Below are 17,916 nucleotides of genomic sequence, written 5' to 3'. Positions count from 1 at the left end.
GTTTTTCTTCTGGAAAGCTCACTCAGTGTTTCTGTTTCTTTCCATGAAGATTGCATGGTACAAAGATGGTAAGCGCATAAGACATGGAGAGCGCTACCACATGGAAGTTCTGCAAGACGGTAGTGCCAGTCTGCGCTTGCCCGTTGTTTTACCTGAAGATGAAGGAATTTATACTGTCTTTGCTAGTAACATGAAAGGAAATGCCATTTGCTCAGCAAAGCTGTATGTTGAGCCCGTTGCACCCACAGCAACTCCAGGTTATATGCCAGGACCAGAAGTTATGAGAAGATATAGGTACGTACATGGTTATATTTATTACATGAGATTTCTGCAATAAAAACTGTCCAGACACTCATTACACAGAGGGAAAACAGTTTAGGTTATTGGAGCTTTTATGCATTTTATTCTAAACATTTTTCTCATTGTCCATACTGACTTATGTGCCAACCTTTTCTCTGATTTACCTTCTTAATTAGCATGGCAGCTCCCAAGTGTACCAACTTTCACATATATATCTAGTCACTGTGTTAGATTTACAACCTCAGCAACAATATATCTTTCTTCACCTGCTTATGTTTTGGGAAAAATAACATCTATACTTGGAATTCTAGCACTGCATGCAGCTCTTAAGTCCTATCGTGTAAATAGCAGTATGTTCATACAATATCTACAGAATTACAGAGTGGCTTGGGTTGGAAGGAACCTTAAAGATCACCAAGATAAACTCCCCCTGTTATACAGGGTTGGCAGCCACTAGATCAAGCTGCCCAGGGCCCCATCCAACCTGGCCTTGAACACCTCCAGGGATGTGTCATCTACAGTATATATGCGCACACATGCACAAAAATAGACAGGTTACAACTGTGACTTTACAGTATCTGAAAAATTTAATTTATCTGAGTATGGTGTATGCTCTGAATTACATAAAAAATAAAGAAAAATTACTGCACAATTTCTCACCTAGATAAATTGATAAAACTTTAAGCTATATTATATAGCTTAATTTTTATATATTAATTACATTAAGACAAAATTTGAACTTTGTTTATCATGTCAGCATGCTGCTGTATGACATATTCATACACATCTCTTTTCCTTCCAGATCTATTTCTCCACGCTCTCCTTCTCGTTCTCCTGCCCGCAGCTCTCCTTCTCGTTCTCCTGCACGCAGATTAGATGAAACTGATGAAGGACAACTGGAGAGACTATATAAGCCAGTTTTTGTGCTGAAACCTACATCAGTCAAATGTTCACAGGGGCAGACAGCAAGATTTGACTTAAAAGTTGTTGGCAGACCTATGCCAGAGACATATTGGTTCCATAATGGTACATAGTTCTTATTTACGTAAAAGAATAATATTAAAAAACAATTTCATGAGCATTTAGCATCTTGTGACATATTTTGAGTACAATGTTTTTTTGTTCATCCACAGGTCAACAAGTGGTTAATGATTACACCCATAAAATAGTGATTAAAGAAGATGGCACCCAGTCATTGATCATAGTTCCTGCTATGCCTGAGGACTCTGGTGAATGGGCTGTAATTGCTCAGAACAGGGCAGGCAAAGCTTCTGTATCAGTGACGCTGTCTGTGGAAGGTACCTATTGCACATGCTGTTGTGAGGAGGCTTGATAATGCTTCCTGTTAAAAATCATGGTTATGTCATTTCTTCTTATAATAACTTTCCCTTGCTATTTCAGCTAAAGAGGACCTAGTCAGACCACACTTTGTGGAAAGGCTCAAGAATGTTAGTGTAAAAGAGGGCTCTAGGCTGCACATGGCTGTGAAAGCAACTGGCAACCCTAATCCTGACATTGTGTGGTTGAAGAATAGTGACATCATTGTACCACATAAATATCCCAGAATAAAGTAAGCATGTGTGGGGTTTTTTGTTTGTTGATTTTGTTTTTAATAAAAAAACAGTTAATAATCACTGTTCTGTTAGATACTATGTGCCTCCTACAGTGCAGTAAATATCTTTGCTTCCATGGAAGGAATAAACTATCGGTAAGAACTTAGTCCAGTGGTTTATGAAACCAGTAAAACTTTTGCATTGCAGCACAGCTCAGAGGCAGAAAATGTTTTGTAGAATTTCCTCAATGTTATCTGGGTTGTATAGTAGTGTATTTTTTATTATTCAAAGCCAGCTTACAGCAGAGACTTAGGGAACATTTCTCAGTCTCCAGCTTTGCAGTCTTTGCAAGCAAAACTGCAACTGAATTCAAGACTGCATCTTATTATCCTTGTCTATGTGATTCTTATGTATTGCACTCAAATATGAATAAATGTAAATAACCACCTAATTCCTTCAGTGAATTGCCTTTGGAAGCTTTGACCTTATTTTGGAGATGTGAAGAAGCTTTTTTAAGTAATTTTTTTAATATTACAGGATTGAGGGAACAAAAGGGGCCGCTGCCCTTAACATTGAATCCACCGCCAGGCAAGATGCTGCATGGTATACAGCTACTGCCATCAATAAGGCTGGGCGGGACACTACTAGGTGCAAGGTGAATGTTGAAGTTGAACATGCTGAACCGGAACCAGAAAGGAGATTAATCATTCCAAAAGGGACTTATAAAGCCAAGGAGATTGCAGCACCAGAGCTAGAGCCCCTCCATTTGCGTTATGGTCAAGAGCAATGGGAGGAGGGGGATCTTTATGACAAAGAAAAGCAACAGAAACCATTTTTTAAGAAGAAGCTTACGTCGGTAAGGCTGAAGCAATTTGGACCAGCACATTTTGAGTGCAGGCTTACACCAATTGGTGACCCAACTATGGTGGTGGAATGGCTGCATGATGGCAAACCATTGGAAGCAGCTAACAGACTCCGGATGATCAATGAGTTTGGGTACTGTAGCCTGGACTATGGAGTAGCCTATTCCAGAGACAGTGGTGTGATCACTTGCAGGGCAACTAACAAATATGGTACAGACCATACATCTGCTACCCTGATAGTAAAGGATGAGAAAAGCCTTGTGGAAGAATCTCAGTTGCCTGAAGGCAGGAGAGGAATGCAGCGAATTGAAGAGTTAGAAAGAATAGCACATGAAGGCACTCTTCCTGCAGTTGCAATAGATCAAAAGGAGAAACAAAAGCCAGAGCTTGTTTTGGTTCCTGAACCTGCAAGAGTCTTGGAAGGTGAAATGGCACGATTCCGCTGCCGTGTCACTGGTTATCCTCTACCCAAGGTCAACTGGTACCTTAACAGTCAACTCATTCGTAAGAGTAAAAGGTTTAGACTCCGTTATGATGGGATCCACTACCTGGATATTGTGGACTGCAAGTCATATGACACAGGTGAGGTGAAAGTCACTGCAGAGAATCCAGAAGGCTTTATTGAACATAAGGTGAAACTTGAGATCCAGCAGAGGGAAGACTTCAGATCAGTTCTTCGTCGTGCTCCTGAACCCAGGCATGAACCTGCAGTGACAGAGCCTGGAAAACTTCTCTTTGAGGTACAGAAGATAGACAAGCCTGCAGAGGCAACAACCAAAGAGGTAGTGAAACTTAAAAGAGCTGAAAGAATCACTCACGAGAAACTGTCAGAGGAATCTGAAGAGCTGCGCAGTAAATTCAAGCGAAGGACAGAAGAGGGCTATTATGAAGCCATCACTGCTGTGGAACTTAAGTCTCGGAAAAAGGATGAATCATATGAGGAGATGTTAAAAAAGACAAAGGAAGAACTTCTTCACTGGACCAAAGAGATCCCAGAGGAAGAAAAGAAAGCCCTTCCTCCTGAAGGCAAAATTACCATTCCAACGTTCAAACCAGAGAAGGTTGAGCTTAGTCCAAGTATGGAAGCTCCCAAGATATTTGAACGAATTCAAAGCCAGACTGTAGCCCAAGGCACAGATGCCCACTTCCGTGTGAGAGTGGTAGGGAAACCAGACCCTGAGTGCCAGTGGTTCAGAAATGGTGTGCAAATTGAAAGGACTGATCGTGTATACTGGTACTGGCCTGAAGATAATGTTTGTGAATTGGTCATCAGAGATGTGACTTCAGATGATTCAGCCAGCATCATGGTAAAAGCAGTCAATATAGCTGGTGAAACTTCCAGCCATGCTTTCCTGTTAGTGCAAGGTAATTTTAAATCTCTTACTTTTATCCTGCTGCCTATCATAGCAATTATTGTAGTTAAGTCTCTATGACAAGTGCCCTACTGATTCATTACATATTGTTTTGCAGCCAAGCAGTCAATTAGCTTCATCCAGAACTTACAAGATATTGTTGCTAAAGAGAGGGACTCCATGGCAACGTTTGAATGTGAGACATCAGAACCCTTCATCAAAGTGAAATGGTTTAAGGATGGAATTGAGATTCATTCTGGAGAAAAATACAGGATGCACTCAGACAGAAAGGCTCATTTTCTTTCTGTACTAGCAATAGAGAAGTCTGATGCTGATGACTACAGCTGTGCACTGGTAGAAGATGAATCTGTAAAAACTACTGCAAAGCTTACTGTTGAAGGTAAGAAGCACACAGCCTAGAACTATGCAGTACTTTGAAATCTACTTCAAAAAGAAATAAAACAACTGAGAGAAAATGCACTAGGAAATGTTCAAACCCCTTTCATATTTTTTCAATCCAGTATGAAAGCTTTGAGATACATTTATGTAAAATGGTTACGCTGTGTGCATACATATGTATTTCCTTAGGTTTAATTTAATAAGAAATGTTTTCATCGTGGGTATCTAATCAAACTCATTCATGGACATAATTATTTTTACTTGTAGGTGCTGTGGTTGAGTTTGTTAAAGAACTTGAGGACATTGAAGTCCCAGAATCCTTCACAGGTGAACTTGAGTGTGAGGTTTCCCCAGAAGACATGGAGGGAAAATGGTATCATGGTGATGCTGAACTCAGTTCCAATCATAAATACGTGCTTGCATCCCGTCGTGGTCGCCGAGTCCTCACTATTAAAGATGTTAATAAAGATGATCAAGGAGAGTATAGCTTTGTTGTTGATGGGAAAAGAACTCACTGCAAACTAAAGATGAAGCGTAAGCATATCTAATATTTATATCATCTATACATTATAGATGTCCTTTAGTATGAGTTGTTATATACCAGACTGCCTCAGTATTCAATATTCCATTACAAGTATTAATTTCATTTCATTTCATTCCATAGCTCGTCCCATGACTATTCTTCAAGGACTTACTGATCAAAAAGTCTGTGAGGGAGATATTGTACAGCTTGAGGTTAAAGTCTCTCTAGAAAATGTGGAAGGTGTCTGGATGAAAGATGGTCATGAAATTCAATCAAGTGATCGTATTCATATTGTGTTGGATAAACAGTCACACATGTTGTTGATAGAAGATGCAACAAAAGAAGACAGTGGAACTTACTCTTTCAGCATTCCTGGTCTTGAACTATCAACCACTGGACAAGTCACTGTGTATAGTAAGTCATTACCATGAATTTGAAGTCATATTTGATTTTGGGTTCATTATTATTACTTTTTAAAGGTATAGCTTTTTCATGATCATTTCTGTAACTTTGCAGGTGTGGAAATAATAGTTCCTCTAAAAGATGTTCATGTAGTTGAAGGAACAAAAGCTATCCTTGAATGCAAAGTTTCAGCACCAGATGTAACTTCCTCCAAATGGTACCTAAATGATCATCAGATCAAGTCTGATGAGCGTGTGCAAGCTGTGTGTAAAGGCACTAAACAGAGGCTAGTGATCACCAGGACTCACGCATCAGATGGAGGACATTACAAGTTAATGGTTGGCAAAGTCGAAACGAGTTGCAATGTCACAGTTGAAGGTAAGTATTGTTTACGGTGCAAATTTATTTAGAAATAGTTTTTCAGTATAAAGCAATGGAAGATACTTACGTGTCAGTTATGCTTTATTTTTATTTTTTACAGAAATTGAGATTATCAGAGGTCTTCATGACATTACCTGTACTGAAACACAGAATGTATCTTTTGAGGTTGAGCTTTCCCACTCAGGGATTGATGTAATTTGGCATTTCAAAGGGCAAGAGATCAAGGCTGGTCCTAAATACAAAATTGAAGCACATGGCAAAATATACAAATTGACAGTGGTGAAAATGATGAAAGATGATGAAGGAGAATATGTATTTTATGCTGGAGGGAAGAAAACTTCCGGAAAACTGACTGTGGCAGGTTAGTAGGCTTGAAGTCCAAGATTTTTATTTCACTGTGAGTTAAAAATAATGCTCAAAGTACTGTTCTTCATAAATGTACCAGCTGTGTGCTGTTTCTATACTTCCTTAGCCTGTAATTTATCTCTTATTTTATGTTAATAGATTAGAATAACTAAGAGACAAAAACATCTTTTTGTGATGTTCACATCACATTCTATTCTTGATTTTTCACAGAGCTCAGAAAGACTATGGGCATGTGAAAAACTGGGGCAAATAATTCTGTCTAGTACCTGATTTGATTTTCATATGGGAGGAAAAAAAACCAAAAACCAAAAAACATGTGCTTTTGCTTTCCAACAGGAGGTGCCATTTCAAAGCCTCTCACTGACCTGACTGTAGCTGAGTCCCAGAGAGCTGTTTTTGAATGTGAAGTGGCAAATCCTGAATCAGAGGGTCAGTGGCTAAAAAATGGTAAACCATTACCCATGACCGATCAGTATCGTGCTGAAACTGATGGTGTAAAGAGGAGACTTAATATCCCTGCTGCAAAGATGGATGATATGGGTGAATATAGCTATGAAATAGCAAGCTCAAAGACATCTGCTAAACTGCATGTCGAAGGTCAGTTTGTCTGGTTTTTGTTTGTTTGTTTGTTTTTTCCCCTTTGATATAAATAAAATATAAATAAATAACTCATGTCTCTAAGGCTCAGTCCAGCATCACTCACTATGTCTTGGATTAGACCCTAAGATACAAGCATATTTTGCTTCACATTTAGAAAACAATATTACATTATTACACTCTGTCTGAGGTAGAAGAACTTATTTTGAAGTCTGCACTCCTGGAATTTAGCATGCTATTTTTTAAAGGGGCATAATTTATTTGAGATACTGTCTGGCAGATTGAAATACACTATTTTCTAGCTGTTTATTAAACATATCAAATAAAGAAAAATTGGTTCTCATGGATACTACAAGTATAGATTCTTCTTGTGTTCCTAGCACATCACTTTGGTAGAAATTATATAAAATAATGCATAGGAAATAGATTTTAAAATGAAAAATCACAATTTTTTTTTTAAGATTATTGTTTAGTATTATTTATTTATTTATTTTTAATATTTTTTTCCAGCTGTTAAGATAAAGAAGACTCTTAAGAACTTGACTGTGACAGAAACACAGGAGGCAGTGTTCAGTGTAGAACTCTCTCACCCTGATGTGAAAGGAGCTCTGTGGATTAAAAATGGTGTTGAACTTGAATCAAATGACAAATATGAAATTTCAGTTAAAGGAACAGTTCACACACTGAAAATAAAGCACTGTGTTGTCACAGATGAGTCGGTTTATAGCTTTAAGCTTGGAAAGATAGGAGCAAATGCCAGACTTCATGTTGAAAGTAAGTCAGTATTTTGAATGTTTGCTCTAATGTGAGGTTTGAAATTGAAATCAAACACATTTCTGAATCTTTCTAACTTTCTTCCTTAAGCTGTCAAGATTATCAAGAAGCCAAAGGATGTGACTGCTTTGGAAAATGCTGTTGTTTCCTTTGAACTGAGTGTATCCCATGATACTGTACCAGTTCGGTGGTTCCACAAAAATGTTGAGCTGAAACAAAGTGATAAATACAAGATGATATCTCAAAGGAAAGTCCACAAGCTGATGCTGCATAATATATCTCCTGCTGATGCTGGAGAATACACAGCTTTTGTTGGACAACTTGAGTGTAAAGCAAAACTATTTGTGGAAAGTAAGTATTGCAAGTTGGTAATAAAAAGTATATGAGTTGCTATACCAACTCACATAAAACAGATCTCACACTTTGTAGACTTGTATCTTTTTTTTTTTTTTAACTCCTGCACACATGCAGATCTTTTAAAAAATCCTTTTCTTTCTTTTTTCTTTTTTCTTTTTTTTTTTTTTTTACCCGCAGCCATACACATCACAAAGACCATGAAAAGCATTGAGATCCCTGAGACCAAAACTGCCTCTTTTCAGTGTGAAGTTTCTCATTTCAACGTACCTGCTGTCTGGTTGAAAAATGGTGTGGAGATTGAAATGAGTGAAAAGTTCAAAATAGTAGTGCAGGGGAAACTCCATCAGCTAAACATCATGAACACAAGCAGTGAAGATTCTGCAGAATACACATTTGTCTGTGGAAACGACAGAGTCAGTGCAACTCTGACCGTAAAACGTATGTGAATATGAAATTAACTGAATATTCTACAGTTAACAATACTGGAGTTTATTGTAAAGCAGGTGCAATTCAGACAAAACCAAGAGTATTGTAGATAGATTTTTAAATAACCTTAAGTAACCTAAGTTACATTTTTAAAAGAAAACTAGAAGCTGCAAACTTGAAAGTCAGGTCATTGATTCCTCTGTTTAGAGCAAATCCTAGGTGTCAAGTCACCACAGGAGATGGATTTTGTATTCTTAAATAATTCAGAAGTTTGGAGAAGTTTAATTGCTGTATTCATTCTGAACACAAACTCTGGCTTTCCTTCAAGTATCACAAAAAATCAGAACCTGTCTTAAAGATTATAAACATCTCTGGACCAGTTGAAGTGTGTTTAAAAACAAAAACCCTAAACCATGCCCTTTTTTTTTTTTTTTTCTCTTAGCCATCCTAATTACCTCCATGCTCGAAGATATTAATGCTGAAGAGAAAGATACGATCACATTCGAAGTTACTGTTAACTATGAAGGTATCTCATATAAATGGCTGAAGAATGGAGTGGAAATAAAATCGACTGACAAATGCCAGATACGAACTAAGAAACTCACACACTCACTCTCCATAAGGAATGTGCATTTTGGTGATGCCGCAGAATACAGTTTTGTTGCAGGAAAAGCAGCTTCATCAGCCACTTTATACGTGGAAGGTATTTGGTCTCTTGATTTGTATATTTAGTGACTTATGATAAGTTAAATAGAAAGATGGCACTCATTCTGTTCCACCCTCCTCCAGCTCGTCACATTGAATTTAGGAAGCACATTAAAGACATTAAGGTTGTGGAGAAGAAGAGGGCCATTTTTGAATGTGAAGTTTCAGAACCTGACATTCAGGTTCAGTGGATGAAGGATGGACAAGAACTTCAGATTGGTGACAGGTAAATTATTCCTCCTACACCATATTCAATTTTTCTATGTATTTTCCCCCAGGAAATAATTTATTCACTTTATTTTCTGGTTTCCTTAGGATGAAAATTCAGCGGGAGAAATATGTCCATCGCCTCATCATTCCTTCTACAAAAATGTCTGATGCTGGTCAGTACACTGTAGTAGCAGGTGGAAACACATCCAGTGCCAATTTGATAGTGGAAGGTCGTGACGTTCGCATCAGAAGCATCCATAAAGATATTCAGGTATAGAACAATGAAGAATAAGTATTTTATAACTTTTTTATTCTAAGTCAAATAATCACGCAAAGGAGGAACAATGACATCTAACCTGAAAAACCTCCCAAAGAAGGGGAAAAAATAAAAAGATTTTATCGTAAGGCCAGAGACTTCCTCTGGGAATACTTACTGGAGTGAGAACACCTGGAAAAACAAATGCTATTTGTGATGTTTCTATTACTTGCTCATAGGTCATTGAGAGACAAAGAGCTGAAATTGAATTTGAAGTTAATGAAGATGACATTGAACCACAGTGGTACAAGGATGGCATTGAGATCAACTTCCATTATGAGGAAAGATACAGCTATGTGGTGGAAAGGAGGATTCATAGAATGAGCATCTTTGAAACTACTTACTCTGATGCTGGAGAATATACTTTTGTTGCAGGACGAAATAGGAGTTCTGTTGTTCTCTATGTGAATGGTATGTATACTCAAAACTAACACTTTGGCTTCATTTATTATCCTGTATTTTTCTGATATCTATATAACTTTTCTCAAAATCTAACCCTGAAATTAAAAAATAAATACAAAGGGAATCTTGTCTCTAGAACACTGCCAACAGCCTCATATATGTGGATATTTCTTGCTCTACTGAAATAGCTGAAGAAAATGCTGTAACGTTCCTTATTTTCTCTATATTTTTTCTACCAGGAAATTATCAAGTTCAAATAAAACTGCCTTTTTTCATATGGACAAAAACATCTTGCCAGAGGGACCAACCCTTTGAGGGTTGTTTTTTTCTCAGCGTTTTGCTGAGAATAAACATATGTCAACATAGCTACTTATGTTAAGGCAGTTCCTTTTAGGTCATTTCCTTCCTCTCAAGGAAAAGGGCAGATTTTCTTGAGCAAGCAAGATTGGGAACAATAAAATTAGAATAGAAAATTTACTTGCTAATGTTTTAGAACCCTTGATAAATACCAGTAATGAGAACTCTCTTCCACACACCCTCCCCCCCCCCTCCCCACCTTCTTTTCCCCCACCTTCTAAACTGCAGCTCCAGAGCCACCACAGATTATCCAGGAGCTACAGCCAACCACTGTGGAGTCTGGTAAACCTGCCCGCTTCAGCGCAATGATATCAGGGAAACCCCAGCCCAAAGTTTCCTGGTACAAAGATGATCAACAGCTTTCTCCAGGTTTCAAGTGCAAGTTTCTTCATGATGCACAAGAATATACGCTATTGCTGATTGAAACTTTCCCAGAAGATTCAGCTGTGTACACCTGTGAAGCCAAAAATGACTATGGAGTTGCTACAACTTCAGCTTCACTTTCAGTGGAAAGTGAGTTTTCCGTGTTCACAATGTCTGTGAAATTTTGTTAACATTTAGTTGAACCTAACCTTTGTCTTTAAAAATTTCTTACTTTTCTTATCCTTCAGTCCCAGAAGTTGTTTCTCCTGAGGTTGAGGTGCCAGTATATCCACCTGCTGTCATAGTACCACTTCGTGATGCTGTTACATCCGAGGGACAGTCTGCCCGTTTTCAGTGTAGAGTCACAGGAACAGGTGGGTTTAATGAAATACTGTGCATCTTTTCACCTCTCAGAATTTTTCGTTTTGAACTCAGAAAATGTACTGCATACTATGGACTTGAATCAGTCTTTCTCTTGAGGTACAGTTATTTGATGGATGCACACTGCAAAGTGTTACCCACTGACAACTAGCAGTTCAGCTAGTCATGCATCAAAGATGGCAGCAAAAATGGAAGTCTTATACTGTCTTAAACAGTAAGCATTTCTAATACAAATGTCTAGCACATATAACATAACAAAAAAATTGTCTACAGAAACCTGTAGTCTCAAATGCCAACAGGAGTTGCAAAACTGTGTCATTGCAATAATGTGGAGCTTCTAAACAGAACATCATGACTGAAAAATATTGTCCTGTTACATGAAAATGACAGAGGTTTCAGTGTCACATAGCATCACATCAGTTAACTGAAGTAACAGACCAAAAGCTACATCCTAATATTCCAAAGCATTTTTGCAAACTGTAAACTGCCATTGTACTGTTTTCCTAGCATAGAAAGGATTTCTAAGTGCTTACTCATCATCTCTTGAAGTCTCATTAAGAATTTTTCTTAGGTAACTTGTCTACTTTTAGATAAAAAGAGAATCAACCTACAATTGAAGCAATTCTTTCCAAGTTAATGCAAAATAAAATGAAATTAGCTTTCTTAACTTCAAAAAAAGCAGTCTTGAGTATAAGTAATAAAATATTCACATTGCAAAATGTAGAATAAGATCCCATTTCAATCCCAAAGAATATACAATTATTCAAAGATAAATAAAACTCCAACTTTAAAAATAATTCTGAGTGATACATGTAAAAATCCATAATACATTGTTAGTACACATACATATTTATACCGATATATAAATTGCTTTTCCATCACTTAAAATCAAACTCCACGATCTTGTTGTTTTTTTTCTTCCCTTTTTAAAAAGACAAATCTCGTTCATCTGGATCCCGTTTATTAAATACTGTCTCGAAATTTATGTACTGCTCACTTGTGTTGTGCAAACCTTTTAGGTTACCTTAGATAGTATACTACTGAAAATGTACCGTTTAATGGTACACACTGCAGCTGGGTATTGAAAACAATTCCTCTTTCATCTGACAACAGTAATCACAAAGTTTGTGTGAAAATATTTGACTCATGATGTAATACATTGCAAGATGAAGAGGCGAGCTTGCAGTTTATACTTCATTCCTCTTCTTTCCCAAGTCTACAAGAATCTATACAAGTAACACAAAATCTTATTTAGGACTATTACAAAGGTACAAAAACAGGATCTTTCTAAAGAAATATGTCCTGTTCAACTTATGACATTTCAATAAAAAGAGGAAAGAAACTGTTCTTCTTAGCAAAAGGGCATTCCATTTTATTTTCCTCAAACTGTTCAGCTCAGCCTAGTGATTTTGAAACATTTAGACAGGCTTTAAAAGGGAATCCATTTTTAAAAATGTGATTTTTCTAGGTTAAAAAAGGGAATCTGTTTTTAAAAACGTGATTTTTCTCTAATTCTAGCAGTGGCAAAGTATTTTAAAATTTGTACTTTAGGAAGAGGAAAAATTATTTTTACTCAGGACCCTGTGATGTAGGGTGAGTAAAACCAAAACTTAAGACATACATAACTTTTCACTGATCTTATATTACCAAAGTTAACGTAAGGCATATTCAAACACAAAAATATACTTGAGATTAAAGATTTCTGACAGACATAAATATAAAAATGGTATTTACTTACTGTTCTAATATCATTATTTACGCACTTTTTTTTGCTTGAGCAGATCTGAAAGTGTCTTGGTATAGCAAAGACAGAGAAATCAAGCCATCGCGTTTCTTTAGAATGACTCAGTTTGAAGACACTTACCAGCTGGAGATTGCTGAAGCTTATCCAGAGGATGAAGGCACCTATACCTTTGTAGCAAGTAACTCTGTGGGCCAAGTGACAAGCACTGCCACCTTGAAGTTGGAAGGTACAGTGTGCAATTAAAGAAGATATCTTGTTTAGATCATGTTCCAACACTAATCTTAACATAACACTGATGTAAGTCCTTGTCTGTCACGCTGTCTTTTAATTTAACTCATTGCTACCATTCACAATGTCCACAACAGATTTGTTTGTTTCCAAAATACGTTGCAGTTTCAGTGTTCCACACAGTTCACATTTTCATTCTCTCTAGTATTAGAATCTGGCACGAACCAAAAGTGTTAGATACTTTCTTTCTAATGGAAATGCTTTGTTTTCCCATTCTTGCATTTGATTGTGAGGAGAACCTAGTAAGAGTTTTTGTATAAAATATATTACTTTGAAAGTAAGTTTTGAAAACGTTAATCAAAGGTGTGTACCAGTCTTGGGAAGATTAAAAGAAATAGACAGATTCACATATAGAATGATGTGGGTTGGACGGGACCTGAAGGATCAGGAAATGCAATTTGATAAAATACTGATCAAAGCTTTAAAGAAGAAATATTGTCTGGAGAATTTGTTATTAAGGTTTATATTGTCCTTGATGTTATTTAACCATAAATGATTTTTTTTTCTTTTTGCAACAGATTTTATAGATGATGTTTTAGAGTAGTTCTTGCTGTAATAGTTTCAAGTTAGAAAAAAAAAAATCTCGAATGAGAGAGAAAATGTAGTGTAGGGAAAGAAATTAAAAGTTGGCATGCTTCTTTTCAGGATTTAAAAAGGTTGAAGAACTTACAACAGAGTCCCACTGGCATGTTTCTTCATCTGTTTCACTTAAGGAGGAGACTATTGGCCAAAGGCCCATCTTTATCCAGCCTATTTCATGCTGCAGGGTCTGCAGTGGGGAAACAGTCAGATTTCAAGCTAGAGTATCTGGCATGCCTAAACCAGAAATCCAGTGGTTTCATAATCAACAGCTCATACTGCCAGCAAAAGACGTAGTGTTCCACTTTGATGAGTTTACAGGCACAGTTATGCTCATAATAGTAGATGCTTTCCTAGAGCATGCTGGCCAATACTCTTGCAAGGCAAGAAATAGTGCTGGAGAAACAACTTGCACAGCTACACTTACAGTGACTGCAGAAGGTAAAGCCCCATTTTTACTTCAGAGGGATTCAGTTTTCTGTATACCTCACTTTCACACTGTCACTAATGTTCTTTCTTCATTTCACTTTTCTTTAGCAGCTAATGTTAATAGTACCTATCATCTATAACCCAGACACTTTCATTTCTTTTGTTTAAACTCTAACATACTTGGAGACTTGTGGATTTCTATCATGACATACATCTAGAATAAGGATAATCTTACTGAAGAAATTCAGGGTTTTTTTAAACTTGGAATTATGTAATGGTTATACCATTGATTTGAGGTATTTTCACCCTATTTTGTAAGGGGGGGGTGGGGTGGGGAAGAAAATACCTCCTAAAAAGTTCTATAAGAAGTCATCTCATATTGAAAGGGATAAGTAAAAGAAGAAACAAGCACCAACTGTTTATCAGTTGCATGACTAAACTAGGCATCATATGTCATTCTTATTTGTGTATGGAGATTCTTTCTATAAAGAGTGTAGTGCATCTGGCATGCTGAATTTTCAGATGAAGTTCATTTTCTTTCTCCATGCTGTATGACTGCTCAGAGCAGGGCTCAGTAAAGTTCTGTAGATACTAACATTGTTATTTTTTGTTACTTGATTACACAGTGCAAGCCCTAGATAGGCAAAGTTCTGGGAAAGATGTAAAAGAGTCTATGCGGTCACAGGCTATATCAGAACTTCGTGTTACTCCTTTCACAAAGAGGAATGCAAAAGCTTTTCAAAAAGAATTTAAATCAGTGCAACAACCATCACAGGAATCGGGTGTACAGGTTTTTGAAAGCATATCTGAAAGGTTGACCATGAAAGCTACATCTGTTGAAGAAGCAGAAGCTCTGCACACAACAGTCCTATCCCAGACATCTCAGAGTACCAGAATCTCTATGGCTACTGCTCAAGAACTGAAAGGTGTTCCTCCAACGATTCTCCTGCCACTCAGAGACCTAACTGTGAAATCTGGTGACATTGCTCAGTTTATATGTGCCTTAGAAAATGAATTCTTCTCTGAGTTTCTTTGGGCCCATGAAGGTAAACGGATAGAAGTGTCTGAAAAATTGAAGATGTCACAAAATGGAAGTGTTCTACAGCTCACAATTTTAAATGCTCAGCTGATAGATCAAGGACTGTACAGTTGCACTGTATATAATGATTATGGAGGAACAACAACTGCTGCAATACTCACTGTCAAAGGTGGTTATCTGACTTAAAAAATTATGATGTTTTGCAACTTAATTATCACAGCCCATAGCTCATTCAAATGTCCTTAATAATCAGCATTTAACTGAGGAAGTTCTAGTAACAATGCTTTGTTTCTTCCCCTCCACATTTATGGTTCTATTAATAAGTGTTGTAACTTCATACCTCCTTCCAGCAAGTAACATAAGTCTTTTGTGGCTTTTGATTCTCTGTATCTTTCATGATATGAAAAGTGAGCTGTAAAGCAGAACAGGCAGATAGGAATTTTTGTGTTTTGTGAATTCCTGAAGCTGTAGTTTAAGAGAGAAAAGCATGTCAGATAAACTATATATGTGGTCATTTCAGATTGGAGGGCTTCAACCTGTTTCCCACATTATCATCAGGCTTGCAGTAGAGGGCAGTATGCTTGAAAGGATTAGTGCTTGAAACAGTGCAAGTTCTCTATTACTGCACTAATGAATTATCTTCTACCTTTCACTTGCCCTGAGATCCTAAGTATTTACTTTTTCTAAGTTCCTTTCCTTTCTCCTGACATCAGCATATTAAAATGTTAGTTGTGTTACCACTACTGAAAACTAAAAATGTATTATTGCCACACTAGACGTGCAATCGTATTTGTAAACTTGAAGGTACTGAGAACAGAAAAATAACGAAGAAGCCATCAACCCAGTAACATTGATTTGGCTTTTACACATTGAATTTTCTTTCTTTACTACTGAGCAGTATGAAGTGCTTCATGTAATCATCTGCTTCTACTTTCTACTCTGAAGCTCTCAAATGCAAAGATAGGCTTGTATTAGACCTTTTCAGAACCAATTAATGTTTGCATTTCTTCCCCATCTAAATGTGAGGATGCTTTTTATTCCTGAAAAACATCTGACCTAATCCTTTTCCTAACTTTATTCTTACCTAGCTGAAGAAGCACAAGCCAAAGCAGTAACAAAAATTACTCTTGAATCAGATACTAAAAGCTTTAAAGCAGCCAAAAGCTGTCAGTATAAAGCATCTGAAGTTAAACAAGAGTCATCCAAGAAAACTTCGAGCTTGTTTATATCTACATCCCAAAGATCACATGAAGCTGGGAAGCAAAGAAACAGGGTCTACTATCCTGACGTTGTGCCATGCGAAGACTTCACAGAAACTGATGCCAGAGCACCAGAGTTTCTTGAAACTCTGCCTTCAGAAACTGTTGTGAAAGAAGGAGAGGATGTGTTACTCTTTTGCATAATGAAGGGTGTGCCTACACCTTGCGTGGTCTGGCTGTGCAATCAGCTCATAGTTGAGGAGTCTGCACTGTGTTCCTTGAAACATGATGGGCCACTGTGCAGTTTAAGATTGCTGAAAGTTGGTCAGAACCACCAGGGTACATACAAGTGCAGAATAGTTAATCCTGCAGGACAAGCCGAGTGCAGCACCCATCTGAGAGTGACAGGTTGGCAACTGCATGTTCCTTCCAAAGTATCAGTTCCTCTTGCATAGCCTCATTGCATTCCAGTACATTCCTTCCTGGGGAGATGATAAAGAACTAGAAGCGTCTCATAAGCCTGTGGATTGCTGAATGTTTTCATCAGGGATTTAAGGCATGATAAAGGCATGTTCCATTAGAAACCTTCCCCCATCCTGCACAAAACATAAACAAATCTTGTAGAAAATTATATGTTGCAAACAAGTTTGAAAGCATTTGGTTTCTCTGTTCTCGAGGTTTATCAAATATTTGCATTGTTTGGCATGCATTTATGTGTATTTATGTGTGAATTTCTGTATCTTTGCAAGAGAGATTGAATGTTTTTCTTCACGCACTGTTGATTGGCAATTTGAGCTCAAAAATCTTTTTTTTTTTTTTTCTAGCTCCTGAAAAAATCACGTATGAGAAGCTAGAGGAAGAAATTGAAATGGAAATGAAAGGTACAGTCACTACTGATGTCACACTGAATAATTAATACCAGTAATTAGCAACCTTGTGACAAGCTTTCATCTGCTTATGTGTAGTGTCTGATGGGGAAAGACAGACACATTTTGAGGCATATTGGAACATGATGCATGTTTGTTTTGATATGCAAAGGGTTACCTGCATTATAAGGTTATTTAAGTTTTAAAATGTTTAAAACTTCAAATTTATGATTTTGCAGCCATGTTTTGAAATTTTACTTCATGCTTTGCAGCTATTCACAGAGCTTTTATCTGTTCAATTTCCTTTTGAATGCATGCAATAGTTTACTTCAGAAGGAAGCTATACAAATCTGAATCACATTATTTTTAAGCAAGTTATCAACCTAACCACAGTCAGTTCAATGAACATTATTGGATGGATGAATTATGCTAGAAAACATTTGTTGTTTAGGGTATGTGGAAGCTATACATTTCCATTGATTCCTTGCACTTCATTTACATACATTAATTCATCATTATACATCTCTTACCCTGGCTTGCAGATAGCATATGTGGTTCATGTTGCTTGCTTTTTTTCTCCCTGTGCATAACACTGTGAAGTTAGTGGCTGTATTAGTTCGAATAAACGCCTTCTCATTTCATGTTAGCTAATTACTTTTGTTTTTTGTATATCTTTTCAAAATATTTTTTTCTCAATTGTTTGAACGTTTAATCTACAAACAGAGGGTCAGAAAGGGCGTTTATT

The 17,916-nt window shown here is 37.1% G+C and overlaps 1 protein-coding gene across 6 annotated transcripts in view; it reads left to right on the top strand.

Moving 5' to 3' along the window:
- Positions 1–17,916, top strand: part of TTN (titin) — a 239,926-nt gene that overhangs the window by 22,862 nt on the left and 199,148 nt on the right. For 3 of the 6 annotated variants that reach the window (XM_085552614.1, XM_085552611.1, XM_085552610.1), the window contains exons 23-47: positions 50–294; positions 1,103–1,326; positions 1,434–1,598; positions 1,702–1,870; positions 2,391–4,081; positions 4,187–4,468; positions 4,735–5,001; positions 5,132–5,404; positions 5,507–5,770; positions 5,874–6,134; positions 6,476–6,736; positions 7,247–7,510; positions 7,601–7,861; positions 8,045–8,305; positions 8,736–8,996; positions 9,083–9,224; positions 9,314–9,479; positions 9,704–9,935; positions 10,512–10,796; positions 10,895–11,020; positions 12,809–12,997; positions 13,705–14,079; positions 14,694–15,275; positions 16,195–16,713; positions 17,130–17,186. In XM_085552614.1, coding sequence (XP_085408740.1) covers positions 50–294; positions 1,103–1,326; positions 1,434–1,598; positions 1,702–1,870; positions 2,391–4,081; positions 4,187–4,468; positions 4,735–5,001; positions 5,132–5,404; positions 5,507–5,770; positions 5,874–6,134; positions 6,476–6,736; positions 7,247–7,510; positions 7,601–7,861; positions 8,045–8,305; positions 8,736–8,996; positions 9,083–9,224; positions 9,314–9,479; positions 9,704–9,935; positions 10,512–10,796; positions 10,895–11,020; positions 12,809–12,997; positions 13,705–14,079; positions 14,694–15,275; positions 16,195–16,713; positions 17,130–17,186 — 7,822 coding nt within the window. The remainder of the gene's footprint in view (positions 1–49; positions 295–1,102; positions 1,327–1,433; positions 1,599–1,701; positions 1,871–2,390; positions 4,082–4,186; positions 4,469–4,734; positions 5,002–5,131; positions 5,405–5,506; positions 5,771–5,873; positions 6,135–6,475; positions 6,737–7,246; positions 7,511–7,600; positions 7,862–8,044; positions 8,306–8,735; positions 8,997–9,082; positions 9,225–9,313; positions 9,480–9,703; positions 9,936–10,511; positions 10,797–10,894; positions 11,021–12,808; positions 12,998–13,704; positions 14,080–14,693; positions 15,276–16,194; positions 16,714–17,129; positions 17,187–17,916) is intronic. The other 3 variants (XM_085552613.1, XM_085552615.1, XM_085552612.1) reach the window with 1 other exon arrangement.

The sequence above is a fragment of the Coturnix japonica genome, chromosome 7 (assembly GCF_054131305.1).
Source record: "Coturnix japonica strain WE chromosome 7, WE-NBRP24, whole genome shotgun sequence".
Classification (NCBI taxonomy): domain Eukaryota; kingdom Metazoa; phylum Chordata; class Aves; order Galliformes; family Phasianidae; genus Coturnix; species Coturnix japonica.
Note: the sequence above shows the minus strand (reverse complement) of the source record. Positions and strands in the feature narration are given on the sequence as shown.